General features: G+C 40.5%; 1 protein-coding gene across 13 annotated transcripts in view; it reads right to left on the bottom strand.

The window, feature by feature from the left end:
- The window catches only part of ppfibp2b (PPFIA binding protein 2b), a 97,239-nt gene that overhangs the window by 20,921 nt on the left and 50,813 nt on the right, over positions 1–25,505 (bottom strand). For 9 of the 13 annotated variants that reach the window (XM_079347196.1, XM_079347191.1, XM_079347197.1 and 6 more), the window contains 7 exons: positions 22,915–23,001; positions 19,113–19,226; positions 11,976–12,119; positions 6,324–6,551; positions 4,817–4,909; positions 1,961–2,072; positions 1,750–1,782 (listed from right to left, as the gene is read on the bottom strand). In XM_079347196.1, coding sequence (XP_079203322.1) covers positions 1,750–1,782; positions 1,961–2,072; positions 4,817–4,909; positions 6,324–6,551; positions 11,976–12,119; positions 19,113–19,226; positions 22,915–23,001 — 811 coding nt within the window. The remainder of the gene's footprint in view (positions 1–1,749; positions 1,783–1,960; positions 2,073–4,816; positions 4,910–6,323; positions 6,552–11,975; positions 12,120–19,112; positions 19,227–22,914; positions 23,002–25,505) is intronic. The other 4 variants (XM_079347200.1, XM_079347192.1, XM_079347193.1 and 1 more) reach the window with 2 other exon arrangements.

The following is a 25,505-nucleotide window of genomic DNA, read 5'->3' as shown; positions in this document are numbered from 1 at the left end:
TCATTTAAGGCATCTGATGGTTTCCTGATGTAATGTTGGTGACAGTCATGACATCCATGCTAATATGAATAAACAAGCAAAGCAAACACACACTGACAGCGTGACTCTCCACCTCCTCGTCACCTGGGACAAATCCTGCCGCCCGTGATGATTTGAACAGTGCTGTGTGAAGTGGTTGTGCTAACATAAAATATAATAATTCTCTTCTTCTGTACATCAAATACCAACACTTTTACTGATAATATAATGCTCACAAATAAACACAACACAAACATGTGCCACGTGTCAGTCAATATCCTTTCAAACATAAATACTTATCTTAAAGGGTAAATCCACTAACTTTACACATTAAGGTCACAGACAACTATTCAAGATTATGTGAATACAATTGGTGGTTAAAAAAAAAAAAAAAAAAAAAGGTAAAACCCACAGCGTGAGATGAGCTTCTGGAACAATTAATTAATTTATGTCACTGCCTAGTATGGTATTCTAGTCTAGATTTAAGTATTCAAATAGAAACAAAAGACATCTCAAAATGACATTTTGAGAAAGGAAATGCAAAAGGACGCATTGTGTGAAATGTTCGAAGCAGTTGTATTTTTAAAGATTTAGGATATGTTGGCTTGTGAAGAATCAGTTTGGCCCACCATAATCTTTACTCTATTTCTGTTAAGTCTCCCTTACGCTTGTAGAAGTCATTTTTGTTAATAGCTGGATAGACTTTTTAAGATGAGTAAAGAAAAAGCTAAAAAGAAAGCTCAAATGTTTGCCAGCACTTACGTACGAAGAGGTGTAAACAAGCTGATACCCCAGTCACTTGGAATCCTTAATTCTGACTGATTATAAGCAATAATAACCAGGAAGTTCAACCCAACACCTATGAGCCAGGTTTATATTTTCAGCTTCCACCATTATAAAAGTGCAGATAAAGGCAGCATTGCTGTGGCTAATAAACTAGGAGCTAATGCAACATGTATACTTAAAAAAACCTGTTAACAGAAAAGCTTAATAGGATTTCTAAATGAAGCTAGCTAAGCTACAGCTGGCATGGAAGAGAATTATAGAGCTTCCAACTGTTTTTGAATGTGTCTGTAACAGAGGGACGCCGCCTGTGTGAGTGAACCAGAGAGACGGCACCAACATTATCTCACCTGGAGACAACATATCAATAACACTCATGTGGAGCAGATTGACAACGAAGAGCCAAAAGCTACATTTGGCTTTTCAGATTCCAAAGATCCTGGTATTTAGACTTGATGCAAAACACATATGACCAGAATGAGATAGTTAAGAACATAAATGACTTGATTTTATTTTCCATCATTGTCATCATGGTTTCAAGTGAGCACAATAATACCCTTTAAGTATGTATTTTACATGTTGCTCTGCGTACCAGAGGCATTGAAAGGATGTTGAGTCTTATAACACTTTTGTCAAGTGAAGCTGGAATGTTAAATACAACCAACACAAACTGAAAGCAACGCTGTAGTCCGATTTTAAACCAAACAATCTGCTTCCAAATAAAGACACCAAATAAAGAGTTTATATGCGGCAGATTTGTTAAGATTTAAGACAGAATCAGAGTAAAATTAGTAAAATGAATTTGTAATATATTACACGTCCTAAGATATCAAACAATAAATAATCTATTTATAAATTTAAAACTTTAAGCTAGATTTAAAAAAACGGATCAAAGCAGGGAAGTTTGGTTGAAAATGGGACCCAAAAGGACAGCCCACCATGCCTTACATTTGTTAATCAGATGCTTGATATACACCTCCTCTACAGCAGAGGCCAGCAGAGAGTCAAAGGAGTTAAGTATTCAGCAGAGGAGAGAGGGACATGTTGATTAGATGTTACAGTAATCAGAGTTGACAGACATGCATATCGCTGGCTCGCACACATCCACACTGACAGATTTAAATCTAAAGTGATTGGTCAGACTGTCAGCTGTGTGTACCTCTCTCTGCGTTGTCATTGGCTGTGCCACCTCTGGCCAGCAGCTGGGTCTGCAGGCATTCGATTTCAGCATCTTTGGATGAAAGGATCTGCTGTAGCTCTGCGATTTCCGCCTGTGGAGGAGGACAGAGAACGTATCTGATAACTGTGTCTTCCAGGTCACTGGATATCTACAAGTGGAAAAGGGGTTTAGAGGAGATGCAGAGTTCTTTAGACAACCAGAATATTTGTTCTGGCTCACCGGATGATGGGTCTCATAATATAGACTTTGTATGCAATTGCCATGTTGATGATGCATGCCACATGTACATTAAAATAAAAGAGGTGAGAATGTTTGTCAAACCATGTATTTGAGAGTTTTGTAAGCTGTTGATGATTGGAAGTGTGTACTTCAAAACCATAAACCTATACCATAAAACCACCTGGATAACTTGGAGCTGAAGTCACCCACCTGCCAGCTTGCTGGGCTACATATTGCTGGTGTGTTCACAAATAATCCGAAAAAATGAGAAACAGCTGGTATAGTAGTTGCGACTTGCACACAACAGGTGTCAAACAACAGGTGCGCTGTAACAGGAAAGAATATAATGCACATGTAGGGCTCACTGGTAAATGTGTTTCTTTTTATTCATTGTGAATTGCCAAGAGGACCTGAAATAAGGCTGAAAAGAGTCTGAAAAAGTCATGGTACACCAAAATACTTATTATTTGCTAAAGTAATTACCGTAAATTTCGGACTATAAGCCGCTACTTTTTGTCGCGGTTTTTAACACTGCGGCTTTTAAAACGATGCGGCTTATTTATGGATTTTTCTTGCGGGACAATGAGCTTGTGCCGCAAAAACATTTGACTTCGTCACATCGGATCTTAATATCAGTCATTTTGCGCTTTATGCACGCACCCTCATCATGGAAAACACACAGAGAAATACATATGATGCAGCTTTCAAGTTAAAGGCGATCGAGCTGGCTGTCAAAGAAGGAAATAGAGCTGCTGCACGTAAAGTTGACACTGACAGCGACAACGAAAAAGAGACTGAGGAAGTGAGTAATGAAGTCATTCTGAGGCAGTGAATGGATGGACTTTTTCCTGTGAAATATATTACGGTAATCTTTTTCATCAGCCGCGTTACAGACACTGTTTGACAAAGGATTTACAGTAGGCTTCCTATTTGCGGATGTTACCAGTAGTACGTATTTCATTAAAAGTTAAAAAAATGTCTTTGTGTCACATCTTTCTGTGTAAATAGCTCTTGTTATAACGTGGACACCTGCGGCTTATAATCAAGTGCGGCTTATATATGTACAAATACATTTTTTTACCTATTTTTAGCCGGTGCGGCTTATATCCAGGTGCGCTCAATAGTCCGGAATTTACGGTACTTAATTCTTGATTAAATGGGTATTATAAAAAGTTCAGCTGTCATATGACAAACAGGACCAAAATAAAAAGGGTCAGGAGCAGTGAGAAAAAAAGAACTGCAAGCACAGCAAAAGAAATATAGAAAGGAGAGGGCAAAGAGGAAAAGACAAGTGCAAAAGGACAACAATGGTGTGGAAGAGGTGGGAAAGGAGGGGGCAGATCATTAGGCAGAGTATTGGCAAAGGGACTAAGTATCCATTCAGCGTCAGTGAACAAACAAAGAGGAAAACGAGCGACAAGAAGCACCAGATGAGGATGAGACAGAGAAAGAGGAGGCACCTGTGCGCCGCGCCAGCGCTCCTCCCAGTGCTGCTTCTCCAGCTGTGTGTGCTCCACAGTCAGCTTGAGGCTGGACAGCTGGGTCATGAGCGACTGGTAACACACATGGAGAGAATAAGAGATAGAGAGCTAGAGAGAGCAGAGACGCAGGAAGAGAGTAATGACGGGGGATGATTTGGAGATGACGAAAAAGAAAAGAAGAGCGGAAAATAGGTGAAGAGAGCGAGTTGGAGAGAAGGGTTAGTGGAGAGGAAGAGGAGGGGATACAGATTCAGAGTGAAGGAGGGAGAGGAGGAAGGAAGCACTGTAAGCAGAGAAAGCAATGACAGTTTACCTCCTTTAAATTAACCAATGACTAATATTATGTCAGAAGACCATTCTTTGTTTATCAAAGGATCTTTACCTTAAAGCATGCTGCTCCTTTTCCTAATCATGACATTTGTTTAGTGTTCCAATAATCTATACGACAAAATAACAGTATGGCATTATGCAATATAAATGTATAATACTATACTGTAGTACCGTCTCACTTGATGTTTCTGTAATTAGCCAGCTCATCCCTCCAGTCATTTTTACAAGCATTTGCGTTTTAGCTGAAGGTCAATGCAATGTGGTTGTTAGCAACCATTGACTATGTTTTAAACACAGTTTTTTTCTTGCCACTGTTTCTTAGCTAAATGTTGCTTGGTGCTGCGCTCATGGCAGATTAATGTTGGGGATTGTTTTTAAAAATACAATAAGAGTACAGTCTAGACATCCTATTTATTTAAAGTGTCTTCAGATAACATTTATTATGAATTGGCGTTACACAAATAAAAACTGCTTGATTTATTTCTTGAGAGAAGCACGCAATTTGTTTGTTTTTTGTGCAGCATTTTGATGTAGTGACAAAGACTGTAGCGATGTCAAAGACTCTGTGAGCTCTGAGAAAGATCTGATATAATGAGACCATGTTTACCCTCAGCTGTATTCGCTTTTTATTTCTTTGGATATGCACAGTACTGTACATTATTACACATCACAAACTCTGGCACTTTTCCATCCAGACTGGGAGAATCTGTCAGTAATAATATACTGTTGTTCTTTATCCACAGAGGCTACTATAAGTTATAATTTACATGTACATGCTGTATGTGCTTCTCGTTCATGTTCATACCTTTGTGCCTCTCAGTTTCCTCTCATACTGGCCCTTCTCTCCCTCCAGCTCCTCCACTTTGCTCTTCAGCTGCTTCACTTCTCGTATCAAATCCTGCAGCAAAAAAACAAAACAAAACACAGCCTCTCTTTAGTGGTCAAACAGTCAAGTGGTTGACTTCACCTGCTGCTAAATGGTTAAAGGGGACATATTGTGAATAACACACTTGGACAGTGTTTTAAAACTATTTGGGTAACCTGAGTGTCTATCGCCCCACAAAATTTTTAATCCTTCCAGTTCTTTTTTTGTGGTCTGCCTAAGTCTTACCACACAGAGAAAAATGCTCCATTTCAAATTTTCTTAGTTTGTGACATCACAAGTTGGATTCTGGTAAAAAAAAAAAAAAGTAACTTCCTCTCCCCTGGTATCTCCACGCCTCAACTCCAACCCCAGCCTACAGATAACCTTTTGCGCAGGTCTGCCATTTTTATTCTTGCTACAGTGGAGGGATGTCTAACGGGAAAACTAAGGGGGCTCATAGCATTTAAAGAGACACACACCAAAACGGAGCGTTCTGAGAGATCTTGTTTACATGTTTGAAAATGGGGATAATATGTCCTCTTTAATAATAATACAACTTAAATCCCGACAAAAAGTCAGAGTTGTCAACATCAACCCAACTGCACACATGCTTTGTATATATAGGAGAGTATTCAAACATCAGGTTCGCATTCAGTGCAGTTATAAAGGTCTCCAGGGCTAGACAGAGCAGTGGTTAATATAGGAAACATGATCCTCCTGAAACAGATACTTCTGCGTGCAGTTATCAACAATCAGGGAAAGGATGAACCTCAGGACCCAGATCTAGAGTGACAGCGAAACAAGCTGTGCCTCTGAACGCCACACATCTCCATAGCCCAGGGTGAATCTTGCACAACATTACATATGATTACAGTGACTTGACCCGTCCACCTGGTCAGTGTAGGAGGAAACAGACAAAGATAAACATTGTTAGTTGAGGGAGGAACCATTGTCATGCAAGTAAACCACATCAGATCAAACGTAAACCCAAAGCCTGTTCAGAATACAATTTGAGAGGATTCATGAAGAGAAACTCCTGATCGAGGCTGAAATGTGTTTTTACAAATACTTCAAATACTTGAGGGACTAGGATATAAAGCTGTGTTTCTAAGTAGCTATACTCTCGCATCTACAGTACCTGCAAAAATGATTGTGGGGCATCTTCTCCTTCTTACTCACTCAGCTTTAATAATACTAAGCCCTCAAAGACTTTGAAGTATTTGGAACACCAATCAAAAGTCTCCATATCAGCAAGAACCAGAGTAGTGCAAGACCCCAGAATCCTGCAGTAAACACTCAGATACACTACAAGAAAGGCTGTTAGTTTGATTCTGTGGAAAATTCAAAATACCGGGTGGTTTGTGGACTGGTTAAAAGAGTAGAAGGGAAGGAGAGAAGTAATGATGGGGGGAGGGAGGGGAAGAGTTCATCCATCAAGTCTCCCTACGTGTACAGTCTGTCCTCCATTGTGGATCCGGACATCAGAGCCAGACAGGCTCGGGTCTGAGCTGGCTAACTCGAGCTGCAGGCTGTGGCCCTGGCCCTGGCTGCCTCTGGGCTCCCCCTGCTGGGACTCCTTCTCCTCCAGGGCTCGTTTCTCCTGGATACGAGTGCTGATCTCCTCCTGAAACTTGCACATCTGCTCCTGGAGCTCACTGATGAGATTAACCACACACTGGAAGGGATGGAACGATGGAGGACAAATGAAGGGCAGTGAAGGAGATGAATTGGTGAGATTGAGAAAAAGAAAAAGAGGAAGAAATATAATAAGTTGTAAGGAGAGGAGAGGAGAGGAGAGGAGAGGAGAAACAGACATAAACTTCTCTGTTAATCTAGTCAGTATTCGGGAATGTCTGTTTCTGATCCTGGATGACTGATAAATTGTACAAAGGAAACAAAACATCAAAAATCAGATTTTATAAAACTCAACTGCAAAAATGACTTTAGAAGAAAAAACGGAACTGTGTAATGGAGACATTATTGAACTTGGGTATGAGGAGGGGTTAGAAATAGGGCTGTGAATCTCTGGGTGTGTCACGATTCAAATCAGAATCGATTTCCGATTCAAAACGATTCTTATTCTTTGCTCCATGGATTCAAAGTCTATTTATGAATGAGCACATACTTCAGGATCTACTCCAGTCATCTGTGAGACTGGCTGAATTTTTTTTGTTGCTCTATTTGGCATTCTGCTGAGTTAAACTCAGCACCACCCTGAAACAGGTACAGAAGACTAAGAGACAGGACAGGAAGAGACAGAGAGAACAAGCAGACATGAAGTGACAGAATAACACACTTTATATGTGTTTGTGTATGTTCGTCAATCACAAACTTTCCAACCTTTTGCTCTTATGAAACCTTCTTGCAGCTCGTAAAATAAATCACCGACTGCATGGTCAGCTATTTAAACACCTTGTTTCTGAAAATCTGTTGTGTTAGTGATTCACAGAGTTGGCCAGACAGCAGTGAGTTTGTGTTTGGTGTTGGACTGGTTTCCTGAGGTGAAAGTGTTTGGCCTTCAGGAATGCTCAGCATGGATGCCTATCATTCCTCCTGCCAGCCGACCGGAGCCTTGCAGCTGTTACTCACCACACACACGAACACTCACATACACTCTCAGTTTACAGTTAACAAAAATGTAGATGGTGTCAGTCGCCATCGTAACGTGAACAAAGACAAACACTACCTCTGTACATCAGAACGTCGGATATTTTGGATTTAGGTTTGACGCGTGTGCTTAACATTAGACACCGTATCTTATTACTACACCAACTTAGCATACACTTGTCAAGGTTTCAACAGCTCTGTTAGTAACCAGAGGCAGAACTGATGTTGAGCTTTAGTTGGTGAGGTCACCAACAAAGAGGCCCAGGCCTAATAGACCCAGTAAACAGCTGAGAATCCTGTTAAAGTCTGACTGTGAAGGAAGAGTACAAAAAAATAATAACATTGTACTTTACACTGAAATAGAAATGTTAAACTGAAACCAAACATTATCCATTATTTGTTTCACCTACTGCACTTGATCCCTGAGTCATGTAGCCCTGCTCACTGCTCAGGCTCTGGGGATGCTAATGATTGTTGGTCAGTGAAGATAATGACTGCAAAACTAACTTCAACTTTGTCTTTCATGCCTATTAACAAATGCTAGAATGGCAACACACTATACTAAGAGGAAGAATACATCCACTTAGCAGCTGCATTTCATTGTGAGACTGATAGCATGCTGATGTTAGCTATCATTAGTAGTTTAAGTAATCAAGATAGGTGTTGGTACAATCACTTTGTTGGGGGCCCTTTGTACCTTTGACGGACAGGCATTGGAGCTGGAAACCAGGGAGAAAGAAAGATTGGGCAAAGACATGCAGGAAAGGAGCCACAGGTCGGTCACTCCCTCCGTACATGGGGCACGCTCACTAACCATCATGCTTTTACGTTTGATACTGATGAATGCTGCCTTTGTAAAACTCTTATAAGGAAATTCTGTTTCATGACAAACTAGTCTCACTTGTCTCTTTGGAGATCTGTGCCTGCACATGCAAATGTAATGTTTGCTGATAGTAGTAGATGCAAAGTAAAGTACAAAAAGTTGCTATTAAGACCGGTAATAATAAGTTTCAAACATAGTTGTTGATCACATTTTTAAAGGTCCCATATTTCAGATTTTTCTGTTTTTATTTGCTCTTTAGTGTGTTTTCCACGAGCCGTCTCCTACGTCCTGCTGTTAACAGTAGCTGCATGAAATGCATGATGTCACTGATCCAAGCCCATTGGAAAATCCTAATATGGTAAAAGGGGCGGACGTATCCGGGAACAAAGCCAAATGACTGAATAATTATGAGAGAGCAGATCGGCTGAACAATCAGATCAGACTTGGCCCGCATGGGGACCCTGCTGGATTTATATTCTATTTCTGGGGGATTCTGAGCGTTAGAAATACAGGCAGATGAGAGACGCTGCATGGAGCGACAGTACATAAAAAAAGACACTTTTTTGTAACATTAGAGACTGTGAGACACATAAGTAGACATAAATTAGATATATGAACCCCAAAAAGGGCATAATATGGGACCTTTAACATCAAGTCATCAAATCCAAGGACTTGTTAGCTCCCTCTCGTTTGTTTTATAAGCCAATGGTTCAATGGAAAGGCAATCAACTGCTTAATGTGGATGAACGTCAAGAAAGTATGTTCATTCTTGCTGTTTCTATTTGATGATTTACTTTAATATTTTCATTTCAAAATCAATCCTTCAGAACAGCATAAGGAGGGCCTTTGGTGAGAATGTTTCACATATGTCATCCAGTGTGTGAATAGGAGTGGTTGGACTGACTCACTTTTTCCCTTCCTTTGTCTTTGACTCAGACTTAATTCCTCAAACTCCTGGTTCTACACTATAATACAGACAGTTAAACTATTATGTGTATGTGTGTGCGTGCACAACAAGACACTATACATTATTATGGTAATTCATTAATTTTACTCATCGCAGCCTCTCCGGACATTCAAAATAAAACAACGTTCATATTTTGTTTGGTTCAGAATCTTTGCTTTGCAGTGGCAGAAAACGCTACAAGAGGAGACAGATCACATCAAGAATTTCAGTGGCAGTTGTCCCTGACAGTTCCATCCTGCAGGATTTGCAGTGTGAATGTCCCGCATGTTCACTTTGTGTGGTGTGCCTTGCAGGACAGACAACAATATTTCTACAGAACATCCTGTCATACCTTATCTTTTCATCTGTCCATCACTGTCTCTCAACATGTCCCACCGTTCCCTCTCTTCCATTTCTCTCCGCCCCTCGGTCCTCTCCCGAATGTCGAGCCTTCTTGTCACCACCTCTCCCTCTCTGTCTACTTCTGCTGACGCTTATCACGCTCTATGTGTGTGTGGAAAATAGATCTCTGTGATTTTCTTTTAATCAAAGCGGGGTGCTGTCAGAAAATAAAATAAAAACTTCACAAATACAAACACACTCATAAGGGGGGAATACAACAAAACTAGATTTGGTAACTTGTGGTGCCAGCGTGGAGCAGCTGGGTACAACAATGAACAAAGTCTGCACAAAGAAACTACTGAAGACAAGAATGGCCAATCAAGCGGACAGTAGTATTGTCTGTCTATGCTTGTGTGCATTCTTCAGTGTGTGTGTGTGTGTGTGTGTGTGTGTGTGTGTGAAATTTGCATGAAGCACATATATATGTAGCTGTTTGCACTCCCTGATTAAAAAAAACATGCAGTTCACCATTGCAGAAAAGTTGCTGGAGTAAGATGCAGCATGAAGCCTCTCTTCACTGCATATCACAGCATGCAGTGAGCACTCACTGTAAATATGAAGTGGATTCAGTCTCAACCATGACAAATGAAGCCAAATCTGCTGAATGCCTTGTTCAGTGTGTTTGCTTGTACAAAAACATGTTTTATAGGATCTCTGCTTCTTGACAATTATATTTGTCATTATATATATTATAATTGACCGATTATACTTAAAGAGTGTCACAGAGTGGATCTGAATAACAGAGAAGCCAACCAAGCTAGCACAAGAGTCAGCTGATGACTTCCAGCCCAGGATCTTCTCATCTCTGCCTGTTTTTAAATACAATCATGCAGCTTACAGAAGCATGATGCTGACAGCCAACCCCCCCCCCCCCCCCCAACAGCAGACCTTAAATCAATGGGTCAGAGTTGTTAGTTTGTCTTCTGGTGAAGAAATGCAACCGCAATCTGAGATAACTTTTCCAATGGAGGCAAACGGGCTGGGTGAATGAATGTGTCCTGATCAGGTCTAAATAACAACTGCAGCAACCAGCTGTCATCAGACCTGACTCAAAGAGTAAAACCACGTTACTTTAGCAGAGAAATAAAGTTAAGATTGTGTTTATGTAGGAAGAGAACTGACTTCTGGAGATGAACAAAAACGTTTATTTTCAGGACATTTTATTTAAGAGATATAATATTCAATTTCAAGGCAAATTAGATTAGCTTGAGCATTACTCTATAAATGTCCTGCATAACTTTTTGAAGGATGGGTACTTTTTGAGGCGTTGACTTTATTGTTTTATGGCAGCTGTTTATGTGGCAGGCCGCCTGCTGCAGGGGTGTTTCTGTAACTGTCTGCAGAGGAGGCCACTTGATGGGATCTGGCTTGTTTCAGAGACTCAACGCTGGAGCTTGAATCACATCCAAACACATTTCATTCTTTTCCTCTGCCAGTCGAGTTGAATGGGCTGTGTGATCTTACTATGTGTATGTCTTTCATTGGATTTGTAGATCTGACTGTGTTTTAGTGACAACACAATCTTCCAAAAGAGTTGAAAAATGCATGTTGTGGATTTGTTGGTGACAGCAGCTACAGTAGTGGTCAATGATACATCAAGTCCAAGATATACAAGAGTAGCTCAGATACCAAAAACAGAAATGTCACTTCTATTTTGACAGTTTCATGGAGACACAACTTTTCATTTTCAAGAGAGACAAAAGAGATGGACCAAACATCAGATCTATAACTGTGGGATTCATTCTTCTCTCATAGTAAAACAACATTGATCTAGCGATTAGTGGTAGTGATTGATCCTTGTATGGTACGGAAGGGTTGGACGATATTACCTTAAAAAAATACTTCAGTCAAATCTCTTCTATAAAACTGGCTTTACATCTCACAAGTGTGAAGATTCAGTGTTTCCTTGTGACCTATTCCTGAATGAAACATGTTGCTGTGTATGATCACTCGTTATTCCTTTTCTACAATTAAACAATTCATTTAGCAGAAGCGTTTGTCCAGAGTAACCCTTACACATGACGTTCACATATAGACATCAAAGCAACACACGATATCAACTGGAAACCCATTCATACTGAGCCAACTCTCTCTCTCTCTCTCTCTCTCTCTCTGTGTCTCTGTCTACCTCTCAGTGTGTAGCCTACTGTATTTCCATGTTTCTGCTTACTTTCATTCAGATACAAACAGCATTTCAGTTGTTTATTCCTGGATCCAAGTTACATCAGTTGTAAGTAAGTTGCGCTTCATATGCATGTACATTTCTCACATACAGTAAGCACACAAACACACAGACACACAAACGCACACAACGTCCATACCTCAGCTTTGTTCTGCTCTGTCTCTGCGGGATCTTTAGCCTGCGTGTTCGTCTCCTCCATGCTGACGAGCTTCAGTTTGAGGTACGACACCTCATCCGTGAGATCCAGCTTCTGAGTCTCGAGACAGGTCCTGCTCATCAGCTCCTTGAAAGAAACACACACAGACACAGCGAGGTTAGTTGCAGAAAAAAAAACAACAACATCTGAATAGCTTTTAGAAACCACAAGTGAAGAAAATACAGACTTAAAGGTTAACGCAACAGGAAGTCAGCGTGCGACTCCACTCGATACAATGATCTTCCCACTCAAACAGAACAGGGCAGGCTGGGGGCCCAGACCCCTCAAAGCTAAATATACACACTCACACACAGGCGAACGAGGGACTCTATTAATATATCACTGTGCTTCTTTGGTATGGGAGAGAGAAAAAAAGAGTGTACCTAAAAGAGAGCGAGAGAGGCAGGCCATCGAACATGAAGAAGTGTGTGTTTCTCTCTGACTCATACGAAACACATTACACTTAGCCAACTCTCAGTGTCAATGTTGCTTTCATTTCCTCATCTAAGCAGCTAATCCCACTTCCTCTACTCGAAATAAAAAAAAAAAACTTCAGTTGCATTGGATTGTTGTTTAAGCCTCTGACACCCTTCTTTTCAAATCATTCTTATTGAGATGAAAGTTGTCAGAAGGAAATGGAAATTTTTTTTAAAAACCCTGAGCCTGTGAATTGTCTCCCCTAAGTGGGATAAACCAGATCTATGAGGTACGGAGAGTCCGTGATCCACTCTTCCTGTTGGTATTTGAAATAAACAAGAAATGTAAGTTCTTTTCATCCAATCGATAGACTTACAGCTCTAACACGTCCTGTATCGTTTTTCCCCTGACGTATAGAATAACAAAGATGAACTCGCTTCAGATACTTTTACACTTGAATGAAATTAAATAAGTAAAACTGATTGATTTAAATAGATTTAATTTGCATTGAAAGAAGAACTAGTTGCTGAGGATTATATTGAGGCAAAATAAAATCAACTGCAACTTTCTTAAAGATTAACCTCCTTTCCTCCTGTCTCTGCTTTCTTTTGTTCCACATACTGGAAAGAGTAGAACAAAAGAACATAATCCCTGGTGTTTTACTTCATTTAAAGCACACACTGAAAAATACATTTTACAAGAAAATTAAAAAGCAAGATTACTGTGTCATTATTTCAAATCAGTGCTCTTTATTCAAAACATACTTAGAAGGTCTGAAGGTCAAACATGAGACTTAAAAAGACGATTATGTCATTGCTTGTTTTTTACACACAACCAATAAGAACTTCAAACAAACAAACATGATCAAGAGAAATTTACAAAGAAAGAGAGCTCTCGGGGATGTGCATAATTCATGATATGTGCTGATGAATACTAAGAGTGACGCTGATTCACACTCGCTGTGTAGCGAGGTCCAGGTATGATTTGGTCATGAACTAAAGAAATGGACTTCTTCAAAATGTTCATCTGATGATAAAACATCAGTGGATCACCATAGTTTACAGTCAGCCTTTAGGCACCGTCTGTAGTTTGAATCTTAAACTTTACTTGTACATACAGTATAGATCTTTAATTACTTGTTCATATTTTTAGTTAACTGCTAATATTTAATATTTACTTTTGTACAAAGAGAGCACAGTCGACCAAAGTTAAATTCCTTGTGTGTTAAACATACCTGGCCAATTAAGCTGATTCTGATATATTTTAATATATGAACAACTATGCTTGTACTTATTATCCAGTATTTTCCGTCACTATTTTTTAATGTTTGCACTGAAAAGTGCAGATATCACATTTACTATATCGTGTCATCTCCTTTTGACCACAGACGTGTAGTATTTCATACTAAAGAAAGGATAATGTCTGTCAACACCACAGCCACAGACAGACAGCTAAAGCCCCATAATTACTCCAGCTCAGCAGCCCAACACATACACACACACACACACACACACACACACAATCTGCTTAGTTATGGCAGATGAATGTCAGTTTGCAATCTAACACCAGCGTCACTTACAGCAGGATAAGCAGCAGTCTTTAGAGGTCATTTATCAGAACTCTGTGGTCAAGGCCCACAGCTCAGCTGCCTGACATCTGTTTTACTTTAATCATGAGAAGCAGCATGTGCCAAATTATCATCCTCTCCAGAGCATTTTTAATAGATCTCTTTAAAGAGGCTGCAGCCATTTGTGAAGCTGAACTCTTGAAACCTTTCCCACTTCTCTGGGCAGTTTTGGCTCAGTGGAAGTCGTTTGTCTATAAATCACAGTGTTGGGGGTTTAGTCCACAGCTCCCGCAGTACAAATGTTGTGTGTCCTTGGGCAAGACACTGAGCCCTAAACTGCTCCTCTTGGCATAGCCAGCGGTGTGTGAATGTGTGTTAATGGGGTTAGTTAGTAATGATGGCCTCTGAATAGAAGCCCCCTGCCATCACTGTGTGAATAGGTAAACTCTAATGTAGTGTAAAAGCACTTTGAGTGGTAAGGAGAATAGAAGTCTATATAAGTGCCGTCTATACCATTCATTCAACCATTTACAATAAATCAGGTCTGAATCATTAACTCTTATTATCAGAAGACTCTCATCCCCACAAAATGAATGATCGACTTTTTGAAAGACTTCCAGTCTCCAAAACTGGGATCTTAGTTAAAGTGTTCGACATGTTGTAAATTATTTTTCCACTGGCATTAAAAAAGCTGTTTGTATCTTGCCGCTTCCTGATAGCTTCAGCAGTGATGGCAAAAAGACACAAGTCCAAGTGTAACTTGTTTGAGCTCATGTGTTCGATAAAAGTGCAAAAAATATATGCTTGGATCGAAAGAAAAGAAAATGACGAGGAGATGAACCTGGTTTTACAATGATAATAACCCCCAATTATTACTATAACACTGCAAAAAGAAATTAAGCGCTCCATTCATTCATTTCTGTGTAAAGTCCCATTAACACATGTAGTCAAATTATGACTTCATGTGTGGGTGGATCCCCCTCCAGCATAGAGAGAGAGAGAGAGACAGAGAGAGAGAGAGAGAGAGAGAGAGAGAGAGAGAGAGAGAGAGACAGAGAGAGAGAGAGGGAGAGAGAGAGAGAGAGAGAGAGAGAGAGAGAGAGAGAGGGGGAGAGGAGAGAGAGAGAGAGAGACAGAGAGAGAGAGAGACAAAGAGAGACAGAGAGAGAGAGGGAGAGAGAGAGAGAGAGAGACAGAGAGAGAGAGAGAGAGAGAGAGACAGAGAGAGAGAGAGAGAGAGAGAGAGAGAGAGAGACAGAGAGAGAGAGAGAGAGAGAGAGAGAGAGAGAGAGACAGAGAGAGAGAGACAGAGAGAGACAGAGAGAGAGAGAGAGAGAGAGAGAGAGAGAGAGGGGGGGGGGGGAGAGAGAGAGTGCTGACTGAGGTCTATTTCTTCTTAGATTAGTTGTGGTTCCCGCAGCATGTAGTAGCCTTGCGGCACAAGAACACAATGTTACATGGTTGTCTCTCTTTTCCTCTTCCCTCTCAATCAAACACACACTAAAAAGTGACAGCGACACAGACGGAGGGCATCCAGCCGTTAACATGATGTCACCTTTTAAATCCTTCAAACTTCCGTTCTTTATATTGAGGATAATTAAGAGTAGCAGATTTGGGAGATAACAAATGCGTAAAAAAGCGATCGTACCTTCATCCCTGTCAGCAAACATCTCCTATCACCTCGGTTATTTGGGCAGCTGTCATTCGCTTTGAAAGGGAACAAGCAGACAGAAAGAAACCCACCAACACACTAACTGAGACAACAGCTCCAGATAAGTCCAATAAAACCTTCAGAGTGGATAGATTGTTGGTGGTGACGGCCGGCTGCTATGGACCCCCCCCCCCCCCCCCTGGCAGCAGAAGCTGGACTCTCCAGTAGACTGAGCTCCCCCAACCTTCAGTGAGGTGATCTGCCGACGTCCCTAACGCCCAGCTAACACCATCAGACTGTGGTCGTCCCTACAACCACCATCGTCCTGATTCATGCACGGCCTGCTTCGACCTCCACCTCAGTGTGGACATCAGGAACGCGAGGAATACTCAGAAGAAATCCTTCCCGCGTCTGATCCTTTCTTCCCCTATCCCATTCTTCTTAACAATGACTCTCTTTTACCTGCTCTTTTTTAAAGAGTCTCAAGATAACATGATTCGATGTAACACAAACAATGAACAATGATTGATCGATTGATTGAGAGGGAGTTGGACTTCAAGTCATCATAAGGAGGATCAGGTTTAGTGGAAATTAGAAAATCTACACTCACACTTAAAACGTGACATAAAGAGAAAACAACTATGATTGAAAAAATTTGATTCGACTGCATCTATTTTACTGTATTTGCAGCCTGATATATACTGTATATACACGTGTTTGTGTGTGTGTATATATATATCATGTTTTACATTAACACTGGTAAAAACAGAAAAAAGTAGTGTGCAAAAAATAAATAAAAAGATAAAAGCCACTTGTGATTCTTGCATCTTCTAAAAACGTCACAACCCTGATGTGAAACTTATTTTGGGTCTTTGGCCTTTAATCCTCTATCTTGACTACAGAGAGGACAAAGAGCCTGTTGAGGAGTCCAAACAGAGGCTTGATTCTGTGATACACAGAGCTGTGTGCTCGTTGCTCCCAGCCTGGCAGATCCCATGAGTGTGCCTCATTATTGACGTCAAGTAAAACTGCTCGGAAAGAAGATGTTCATCCTTACAATTCAATAAACTTGCAAGTAAAGTTGAAGTTTGTCCTCAAGTTTAAGAGTTGTTCGTTTGCTTAAAACACTCCTCTGCCTGCAGACAATCCAGACCTTATTCTTTATATTGTTACTTTTTTGTTACCTGTTACATTTTATTTTTGTCTTATATGCTGCTGGAAACCTACATTTCCCCGAGGGAGTCATCCCAAAGGGATCAATAAAGTTCAGTCTAAGTCTTGCAGCTCCATGAGGCTGTAATTATACCTTATAGTAAAACCATGTTTCAAAAGGAAGTTGTGTAAAATGTAAAAAAAAATAAAAAACTGAATGTGATGATTTACAAAACATTGAAACCCCATTAATGAATGAGACTAGCACAAAGACAACTTGTCATTTGTTGGAATTGAGAAATGTCATTTTGTTGAAAAATAATACGTCCATTTTAAAAGTCTTTATCAGCATTATGTTTTAAAAAGTGTCTTTAACCTGCTCTGTTGCATCACCTCTTCTTTCATTAACCACCTGCATGCGTTTTGACAACTGAGGAGCTGTTATTTTAACAGTGCAACTTGAATGCCGGTAGTATCACCTTTTCCAGAGTTTACTTTTGTTTCAGCTAGTTTGCTGAAAAACCAAACAAATGAACGGCTTCCATGTCATTACATAACCATGAGCATAATATTGACCCACAGAGGCTCTTATTTCTAGCTCAGTCATTGAGGTTGGATAAGAACTTGAACTAAGCCTACTGTAGTTTCCTTGTGGATGAAGCTTTGAATGACCATGAACTGGAGGACAGAGGATCATCACAGACTTTTAGTCTCATCCTGTTATGACCAGAGAGGACGGTGTGTTGGAGTGATGTGAACGACAACAACTTGTTGACATAACAGAACAGGTGATGACTCAGAGAAAGTCAACAGTATAAAGTAAAGCAGGAGCGCCCTCAAACAAGGCCCCTCCTTTATTTCATCATTTACAATAGCACCTAACTTCTACCAGCGTCCGACCTCGTGTCACACTGTCTGTGCATCCTGTCTGACTGCTGCCAAACAGGAAACACGCTAATGCCATGAACTGAGACCAGCAGCTTGACGTGTCACACAAATATATCACATTTTGTCTGAAGCAACATTTCATGTTTGGTATTCAGCTGTCAATTTTAATTAGGAACCTTCCAGAATACATAGTTGTATGATTATGGGAAACATTAAATTGTTTGGTTTGCTTTAAATAACCAGTCAAACTGTTTTAAACGTTGACTGACAATCAGTATTCTGAGACCTGATTAATCTGTGATCTCTTATAAAGATGGACAGGCACTTTTTTGGATTTGGCCTGATTTCTTCCCCCCAATTAATTTAAAGCCCAAGAAAAACTGCCTCATGAATGAGTTTTGTTGACAGTTTAAGAGAGGCAATCTTAAATTAGAAATTAAAGCAGGCGGTAATAAGAAGTAAAAACAGAGGTCCACTTTCTCCTGCTGTATGAAGGGCTCAGAAAGAAGCTCCCTGGGCCAGGTGACAGCAGCAGATCTAAAGTGACTCTGATAAGCAGAAGAGACACAATGTACACATGCAGCAGCACAAGTTCTCACTGCTGTCACCCTATAAGGCTTAAGGTCTTCGGCAATAAAGGTTGTCACCATTCATTCCAAGAAAGCATCTTAGACTTGAACTTCTAGTCTAGTAAATTATCTAACAAACGTTCAGTTTTTGTTGGACCATTATTTTGAAATATGGCTGAAATGTTTCTGACCAAATTTCATGAATCAACAAAGAATGACAAAAAAATTGTTTTGGTGTTTATGAATTATTTTTTGCTTAAATTTCAATCTTAACAGAAACTGTGACCACTGCACTTCTGACAGATGAATACAACTACTGCTAATAATAATAATAATTCATACTTTATCAAGATTTACTACAGCATCTTCAAAATCTCATCCAGATATCTGCTGCTGCATCATTTCTTTCTTCTTTGCCTTCAGTTCATAACAAAATTTCACAAAGTATGGCTGCATTTAAGGGTGTTCAGGAAAAAGAGTCCCTGTGAAATCAACCATGTAGCTGGGAGTGAAATATTTCTGAAACTTGACGTTCTTGCTCACATCTTTACAAAGAGCATAAACAACAGAATTTAACATTTGGTGGATGGAAAATAAAGATTTTGTTGATTAAAATGTATAAAAAGTCTATGTAAGAATGTACTGTCTAATAAACAACGACTCCTATCTTTGGTCTGTCTTTATTACTTTGTATTTCCAGTTTCATTTTTCCACGTCGTCTTTTGGCTTAATATTGCTGTTGTTATTATTATTTTAAAGGTGATCAGGATGTCGTATGTGTGTGTGTGTGTGTGTGTGTGTGTGTGTGTGTGTGTGTGTGTGTGTGTGTGTATTACCTGCTGAAGCATCTCCTCTGTAGAGGCAAGTTTTTGTCGATGTTCCTCCAGAGAACTTTCCAGGTCTCTGATCTTCTCTCCCTGGGCTTCCACCTGGTCAGTCAGAACGCTCACCTAATGGGTGACAGATTCATTCATATCAAGTGACACATTGCTATTGTAGCACAGCTACCAGGTGCACAAGTATTGTTATTATAAATGGAAACCTAGGCGCCCACAGACACAGACACACACACACACACACACACAAAATTCATTCTGGCATACCCAAATTCCAAACAACACACTGTTTTCAGCAGCATGCCACTCAGGAATGTGTTGCACATTTGCTAAAATCTCCCTGACAACACACTCAAGTCAAGTGAAACAACTTTTCTCCCACTTGCTCTGTCAAGCACACGCAGGCAGCACACTAATGCCACACAAACACAGCTTCTGAACTTCTCACGTCCTCTTCAACTTTGCCAAATCCTTTTGAAAGCAGCTGATTTTCTGTCACTTCAGCCTCCTCCAATTTGTACCCTTACAGCCACATCCTGTCTCCTGTCTCATCCTGCCTCACTATGCTCAGGAAATAAAGAACCTCCTTTAAAGTTGAGGGATCAATATGTATCCAGATCCAGATTACAAAGAAAACAGAGGCACATGTGGTCACAGGACAGAGAACAAGAGAATGATCAGTCCAGTGTTACCTCGCAATGACTGATCCATGGACAAGTAAATGAATGAGTAACATTCACAGTAAGACTGCTGCCATCAGAATAACAGGCTATAAGGTGTACTACCACAAACATTTAAGACAATGCAGGGCTTTTAAACAGTAAGAGTTCCCTGTGATGTAAACAACTACTCTTACCTCCAGATGTGTAGTAGCTCTGCTACTGAGTTTCTCACACACATAAAAGTGAAAGTTCCTTACTGGGCGACAGGGAGACTTACTAAGTAAAGAGTGCGCACACGCTAACAAAGAGTTCTGAAAGAGGCGCAGGTGGAGAGAAAATAAAAGAAAGTTGAAGATGGCAATCTTTCAACAACCAGTCAAATCTTCTGTCAGGAAAAAGAAGCCCCAGTCACCTTATATATCAGCCAATCACAGCAGGTCGCTGTTGAGGAATGTGTAACGAGGAGGCGTGTGTGAGTGCTGGAGGTGGTTAGACATAAAATATGGACTCTACGTCCACTTTATAAAAACCATGACCACCAGGTGGGTGGGGCACTTTTAAGTGAGATAAAGCCACATAGAAGCCAGAGTAGAAAAGAAAAACACAAACACACAGGTGATGAGAGCCTGAGGGACTGTTTAAAAGTAGTGTTTGAAGGAGGAGGAATGTAAAGGCTGATTGTGGAAATCACAGCTGTATGAACCAGCTATTAAAATGATCTAAGAGCACAGAGAGCCGGTTGACATCATACAGGGTAGAGGTACATAATCTTCTGTTTACCATGGCAGGGCTGTTAGTGATAGTTACTCAATATGCCGCCAGTAAACACATGCAAAGACAGTCTGAGGTGTCGGGGCATGTTTTGTTTTGAAATACCACGAAACAGTACAAAGATAAGAGATGGGAAACAGAGATATATTTCAAGTGTGGCACTGATTCTTTCTTACTTACTTTGTCAGAATAAACAGAAATTCCTTCATCACAACAGAACTGAACATGAGTGAATCGTGATTGATGATATGATTCCTATTGATTGTGATGTTCACAGTTTTGATTTGTTTTTTGGCAGGAGTGGAACCTGACAAAAACTCCCGCTGGTTTAAAGGCAAACAGTTTCCCTTTTTTCCCATGTATTTAAACCCATAATAAAGGAGGTTGACAGCAAACATTGGAAGAAAAATTACCACAAGCTCCCAGTTACAAGTGAAACAGGGACATTTAAGGTCATGCACTGGTGGGTAGAGCTGCAGCTATCGAATATTTTAGTAATCGAGTATTCTATCGAATATCCCGTCGATTAATCGAGTAATCGAATAAATCATACTTTTGCTTAATTAAGGTTTAACTCGTCTTGGGTCGTCCCTACAAACCTGCTTCTTTGCAGTTACCATGGAAACGCCTGCTTGTTACAGCCAACCACCTCTGCTCTACAGCTGCTGATGATGCTCACCATATTACTGACAGGGTCCCAAATTAACTTTCTGATTCACTGGTCAAGGCGGCAGGTAGATGAAAAATACAGGCCAAACACGTTTTAATGACTGAAATAGCAAATACTGTTTTGTGTAGCCTACACATCTGTTACAGTACATTTAATTGAGAAAGCATTATGTTCTGTTGAATCAATCACAGAATCAATCATTATGTCAGATAAGGAAATTGAGAAACTTTAAATATATATTTGCTAAATTATTATTCCACAAACAAGTTCTGTCTTGATTTAGCTTTGATGACATTAGACATTTTATATAATCAGCCTGTTTATTATTATAAGTGTATCTCTGTCTGCTCCTGCAGCGCGTACATTCAGCGCGCTCACAGACTACAGAGACCATAGACACGTCTATGACAGAGACTGTGAGGACGCTGCTATCGTTATGTTAGCTGCAAACACGGAGAGAGTGAACGGTGAAAAGCCAACCGTTTGACCGGATCACGTGTTCCCGACTGGGTCGTATGGATCACGGATCAACTGTGTGCTGGGGCACGCCGCGCTCGCGTGTGCGTGTGTAAGTGTCTGTGTGTAAGAGAGAGGAGCAGGTAGCTGCAGCTACATTAAACGTGTTTTATACTCATACCAAAGTTTTGATGACGCAAAAAAAAAAAAACTTAACGAAGCCTCGAGGCAGCGAAAATTCCTCAATGAATTTTTGTAATCGAATTATTCGAGTTATTCGAGGAATCGTTTCAGCCCTACTGGTGGGTGTATTTGCTCATATGCTATTCTGCATTTTAGGTTTCTAACAGCAGCATTAAAGGTCCCATATTATGCTTTTCTGGTTTTAGGTGCTCTTTAGTGTGTTTTCCAGGTTTCTTGTGCATGTTTAGGCACATCTATCTATCAAAAATTCAAAGTTCAAGGAAACGCGTCTTCTCCCTCGTCCTCTGCGCATGAAACGCTCGGTCCCAAGCCCCCCTCGTTGAAAATGGGTTTGTGACATCACAAACCCATGATGTCACTGGTCCAAGCCGAATAGATCTTTTTAGCAAGTACAAGCTCCCCTTGGACTGACTGTAGCATTCGCAATATGGTAAAAGGGGCGGGACATATCTAAGAACGCAGCCGAACAACTGACCAATTACGAGAGAGCAGATCGGCCGACCAATCAGATCAGAATTGGGACACCTGGGGACCGTTTTTGTCCCCCTCTAACATTAGCGATACCATTGTACAATTGTGAACGTACTTTAGTAGACACATAAAATAGATGATATATGAACCCCAAAAAAGGCATAAGTACCTTGAACTGGTACTGGTTTAGCTGTTAGAAAACTCCCTTTGTGGTGGCTGAGGTTCAATTGGTCAGATGTCTCATAAACGGATCTCATCCCCAACTCCTTCAGCTACATGTCTGATGTGTCCGAGGACAAGCTACATAACGCCAAGGAGCTCCTGCTACTTTGTTGGCGGCGTGTATAGTATAGAGTAGTGAGAAGATTAGACATGTGCAATACAAGCTCAAGTCGCTTCATCGTGTACTATTTAATTTCATGTGGGCTTTGATTTTTTGCGACTATCCAAGTAAAGAGAACTGGTTGGAATCAATTTATGCAATAATAACTAAAACTTCAGAGAAACAAACTGTAAAAGAAGCAAAAACACAAACATACACACACACACACACACACACTGTTCTGACCTGTAGCACCAGAGACTCCTTGTCCCCCTCTAGGCGAAGCAGTCGATCTTGATAGGTTTCATTGTTGGCTGGAGTGCACAGGTTCACCTGGTTAAAGGCACAGAAAAGAAAATGATTTAAAACAACTGAGAGTCACTAATGTGTAGCATCCACTGATTTAATATGATTGAATGCAACCTACTAAAGAAAAGAGTTATGTAGCCATTTTGCATAGCAAAGGATGAAGTCCACGCTGACAGTTCCTGTTTTTTTCTGTTAAAGTATAATTCATTGTACAGGATGATGGGATGTTGGTCCACTGATGCACAGGACCAATCGGCACACAAAATGCTGACACACTCCTGCAACAGTAAGCAACTGTCTCTGCTGTTCAAGTAGAGAGATTCCTCTGAAAGCACATGATGAAGGGTTATAAGAGATCATATGACTTTCCTGACTAGCTCACTTATCCAGTTGTTACCACAGCCTGAAATGGCAACATTTTCTCCACAGCTTGTGAAATGATTTTCACAGGACAAAACAACTATGTAAACTGCAGTGCCAACAAACATGTCTAAAAAAGCTGAAATGGAAACTTTTTAAAAAGACAGACGTCCGAGTGAAAGAAAGAGCTGAGTCAGGCTCTGTCTAAGAATAGCAACTTTATGTTATATAAAATCTGACAAAACACTGGTTTCTTTTGTTCAATAGCTATTTAAGATTACGGCAGAAATATGTGTACTCATGTGTACTGTAAATATGTGTAAGTCAGGACGCAAACATAAAAGACAAGCAGGACAACTTTAAATGATATTAAGCTCAGACGATAAAGTACCGTAAATTCCGGACTATAAGCCGCTACTTTTTTCTCACACTTCGAGCACTGCGGCTTCTACTCCGGTGCGGCTAATGCATGGATTTTTTATGGGGGACAATGAGCTTCTGCCGCAAAAACATTTGACTTCGTCACGTCGGATCTTAATATCAGTCATTTTGCGCTTCATGCACGCACCCTCATGATGGAAAACACACGGAGAAATGCATATGATGCAGCTTTCAAGTTAAAGGCGATCGACCTGGCTGTCAAAGAAGCTAACAGAGCTGCTGCACGTTAAGATGACACTGACAGCGACAACAGAGACTGAGAAAGTGAGTAATGAAGTCATTCTGAGGCAGTGAATGGATGGACTTTTTCTTGTGAAATATATTACAGTCATCTTTTTCATCAGCCGTGTTACAGACACCGTCGGCTAGGCTTCGTATTGTAACGGTTCATGTTGTAAAGTCAGTAGTTGATAATGTGTTCATAATTCCGATTATGTGGAGAGTCAGTGAATGCACCAGCGAGAACGTGTTGAGTGGCTGTATGAGAGAACGCTGGGGGAGAGAGTTGGATTGTTACGGCAAGTTATGTGTTGCTCTCTGCTGTAAACGGCGTGGTCACGGCCGACAGTGATCGGGTTATTAAGAGTTATTATTTGAACGCTCTCGTCGTCCTTTAACGTCCGTACGGACGCTACAGTATTTGCGGATGTTACCGGTAGCCTACATCTGTGTAAATGCTCTATAACAAAGCTGTTGTTATAGCGTGGACACCTGCGGCTTATAATCAAGTGCGGCTTATATATGTACAAATACATTTATTTACTTATTTTTAGCCGGTGCGGCTTATATCCAGGTGCGCTCAATAGTACGGAATTTACGGTAAGTTGAGTTTCCAGTTCACTCTTAAGAGTCAGATTATCCTGTCTTTGAGTGCGTGTGTCCAAAACTGCTGACTCCTCTGCCTGCTGCTGCTGTTAATAAGGAGACGGAGAGGAGTACATTATCTGGTCGTGAAGCCTGGACATTATAGGATGATAGTTTCCGCTTCTCCCAGCTGCAGAGCAGACGAAAAGCTCAACAGTCGCTACATAAATCAGAAACCTTGTGGAGCATTTATTAAAGGGATACTTCACCAGTCGAAACATCTGTATTGAAATTTGGTCAACTATGTAGTAGGAATATGAAAAACAGTCTGAAGTTGGTGCCTTCTTGACCGAGAAAAGGTAGAAAGGTAGACAGCCGACTTCTGTTCCTCCATCAGCCTAAACTACATCCAATTCAACTTCAAAACCTTCAATCCATATCAGTTTGAAGTTGAAACATTTTTTTCATTGTTGTCGGTTCTTCTCAGCTTTCTCCACAGAGCCTGTTAGCATAGCTTTCTAGCAATATGGTGGACGTTGTTTTTAGATTCTGGCAGTGAGGGTCCACTGATCTTTTATAGGTCTGGAGCTTCAGTGTTTGGAACACATGAGGAGCTAGTGCTGTAGTTTCCCCCCCTCTAACGAAAGCAGCTTCCGATGACGCAAAATAATGAGTCTTGCGTCTTCGGAGGCTGCTTTTCAGATAAGAAAAAGAGCTTTCTTGTCTCAGGGGAAAATGAAGGCAAGATGCACGGCAATTCAAAAAATACTACCAGGTTTCTAATGATACAAAGCTTAATGTAAATAGTTGAAGCATCCCTTTACGTGAAATCAGAGTTCATCATATTATAAAATGAAAAAAAAATTACAAGTCCTATGAACTTAAATATTCATCAGACAAGCAGACTGTCTTCTCTGGACTGA

The sequence above is a fragment of the Symphodus melops genome (genome assembly GCF_947650265.1).
Source record: "Symphodus melops genome assembly, chromosome: 6".
Taxonomy (NCBI): domain Eukaryota; kingdom Metazoa; phylum Chordata; class Actinopteri; order Labriformes; family Labridae; genus Symphodus; species Symphodus melops.
Note: the sequence above shows the minus strand (reverse complement) of the source record. Positions and strands in the feature narration are given on the sequence as shown.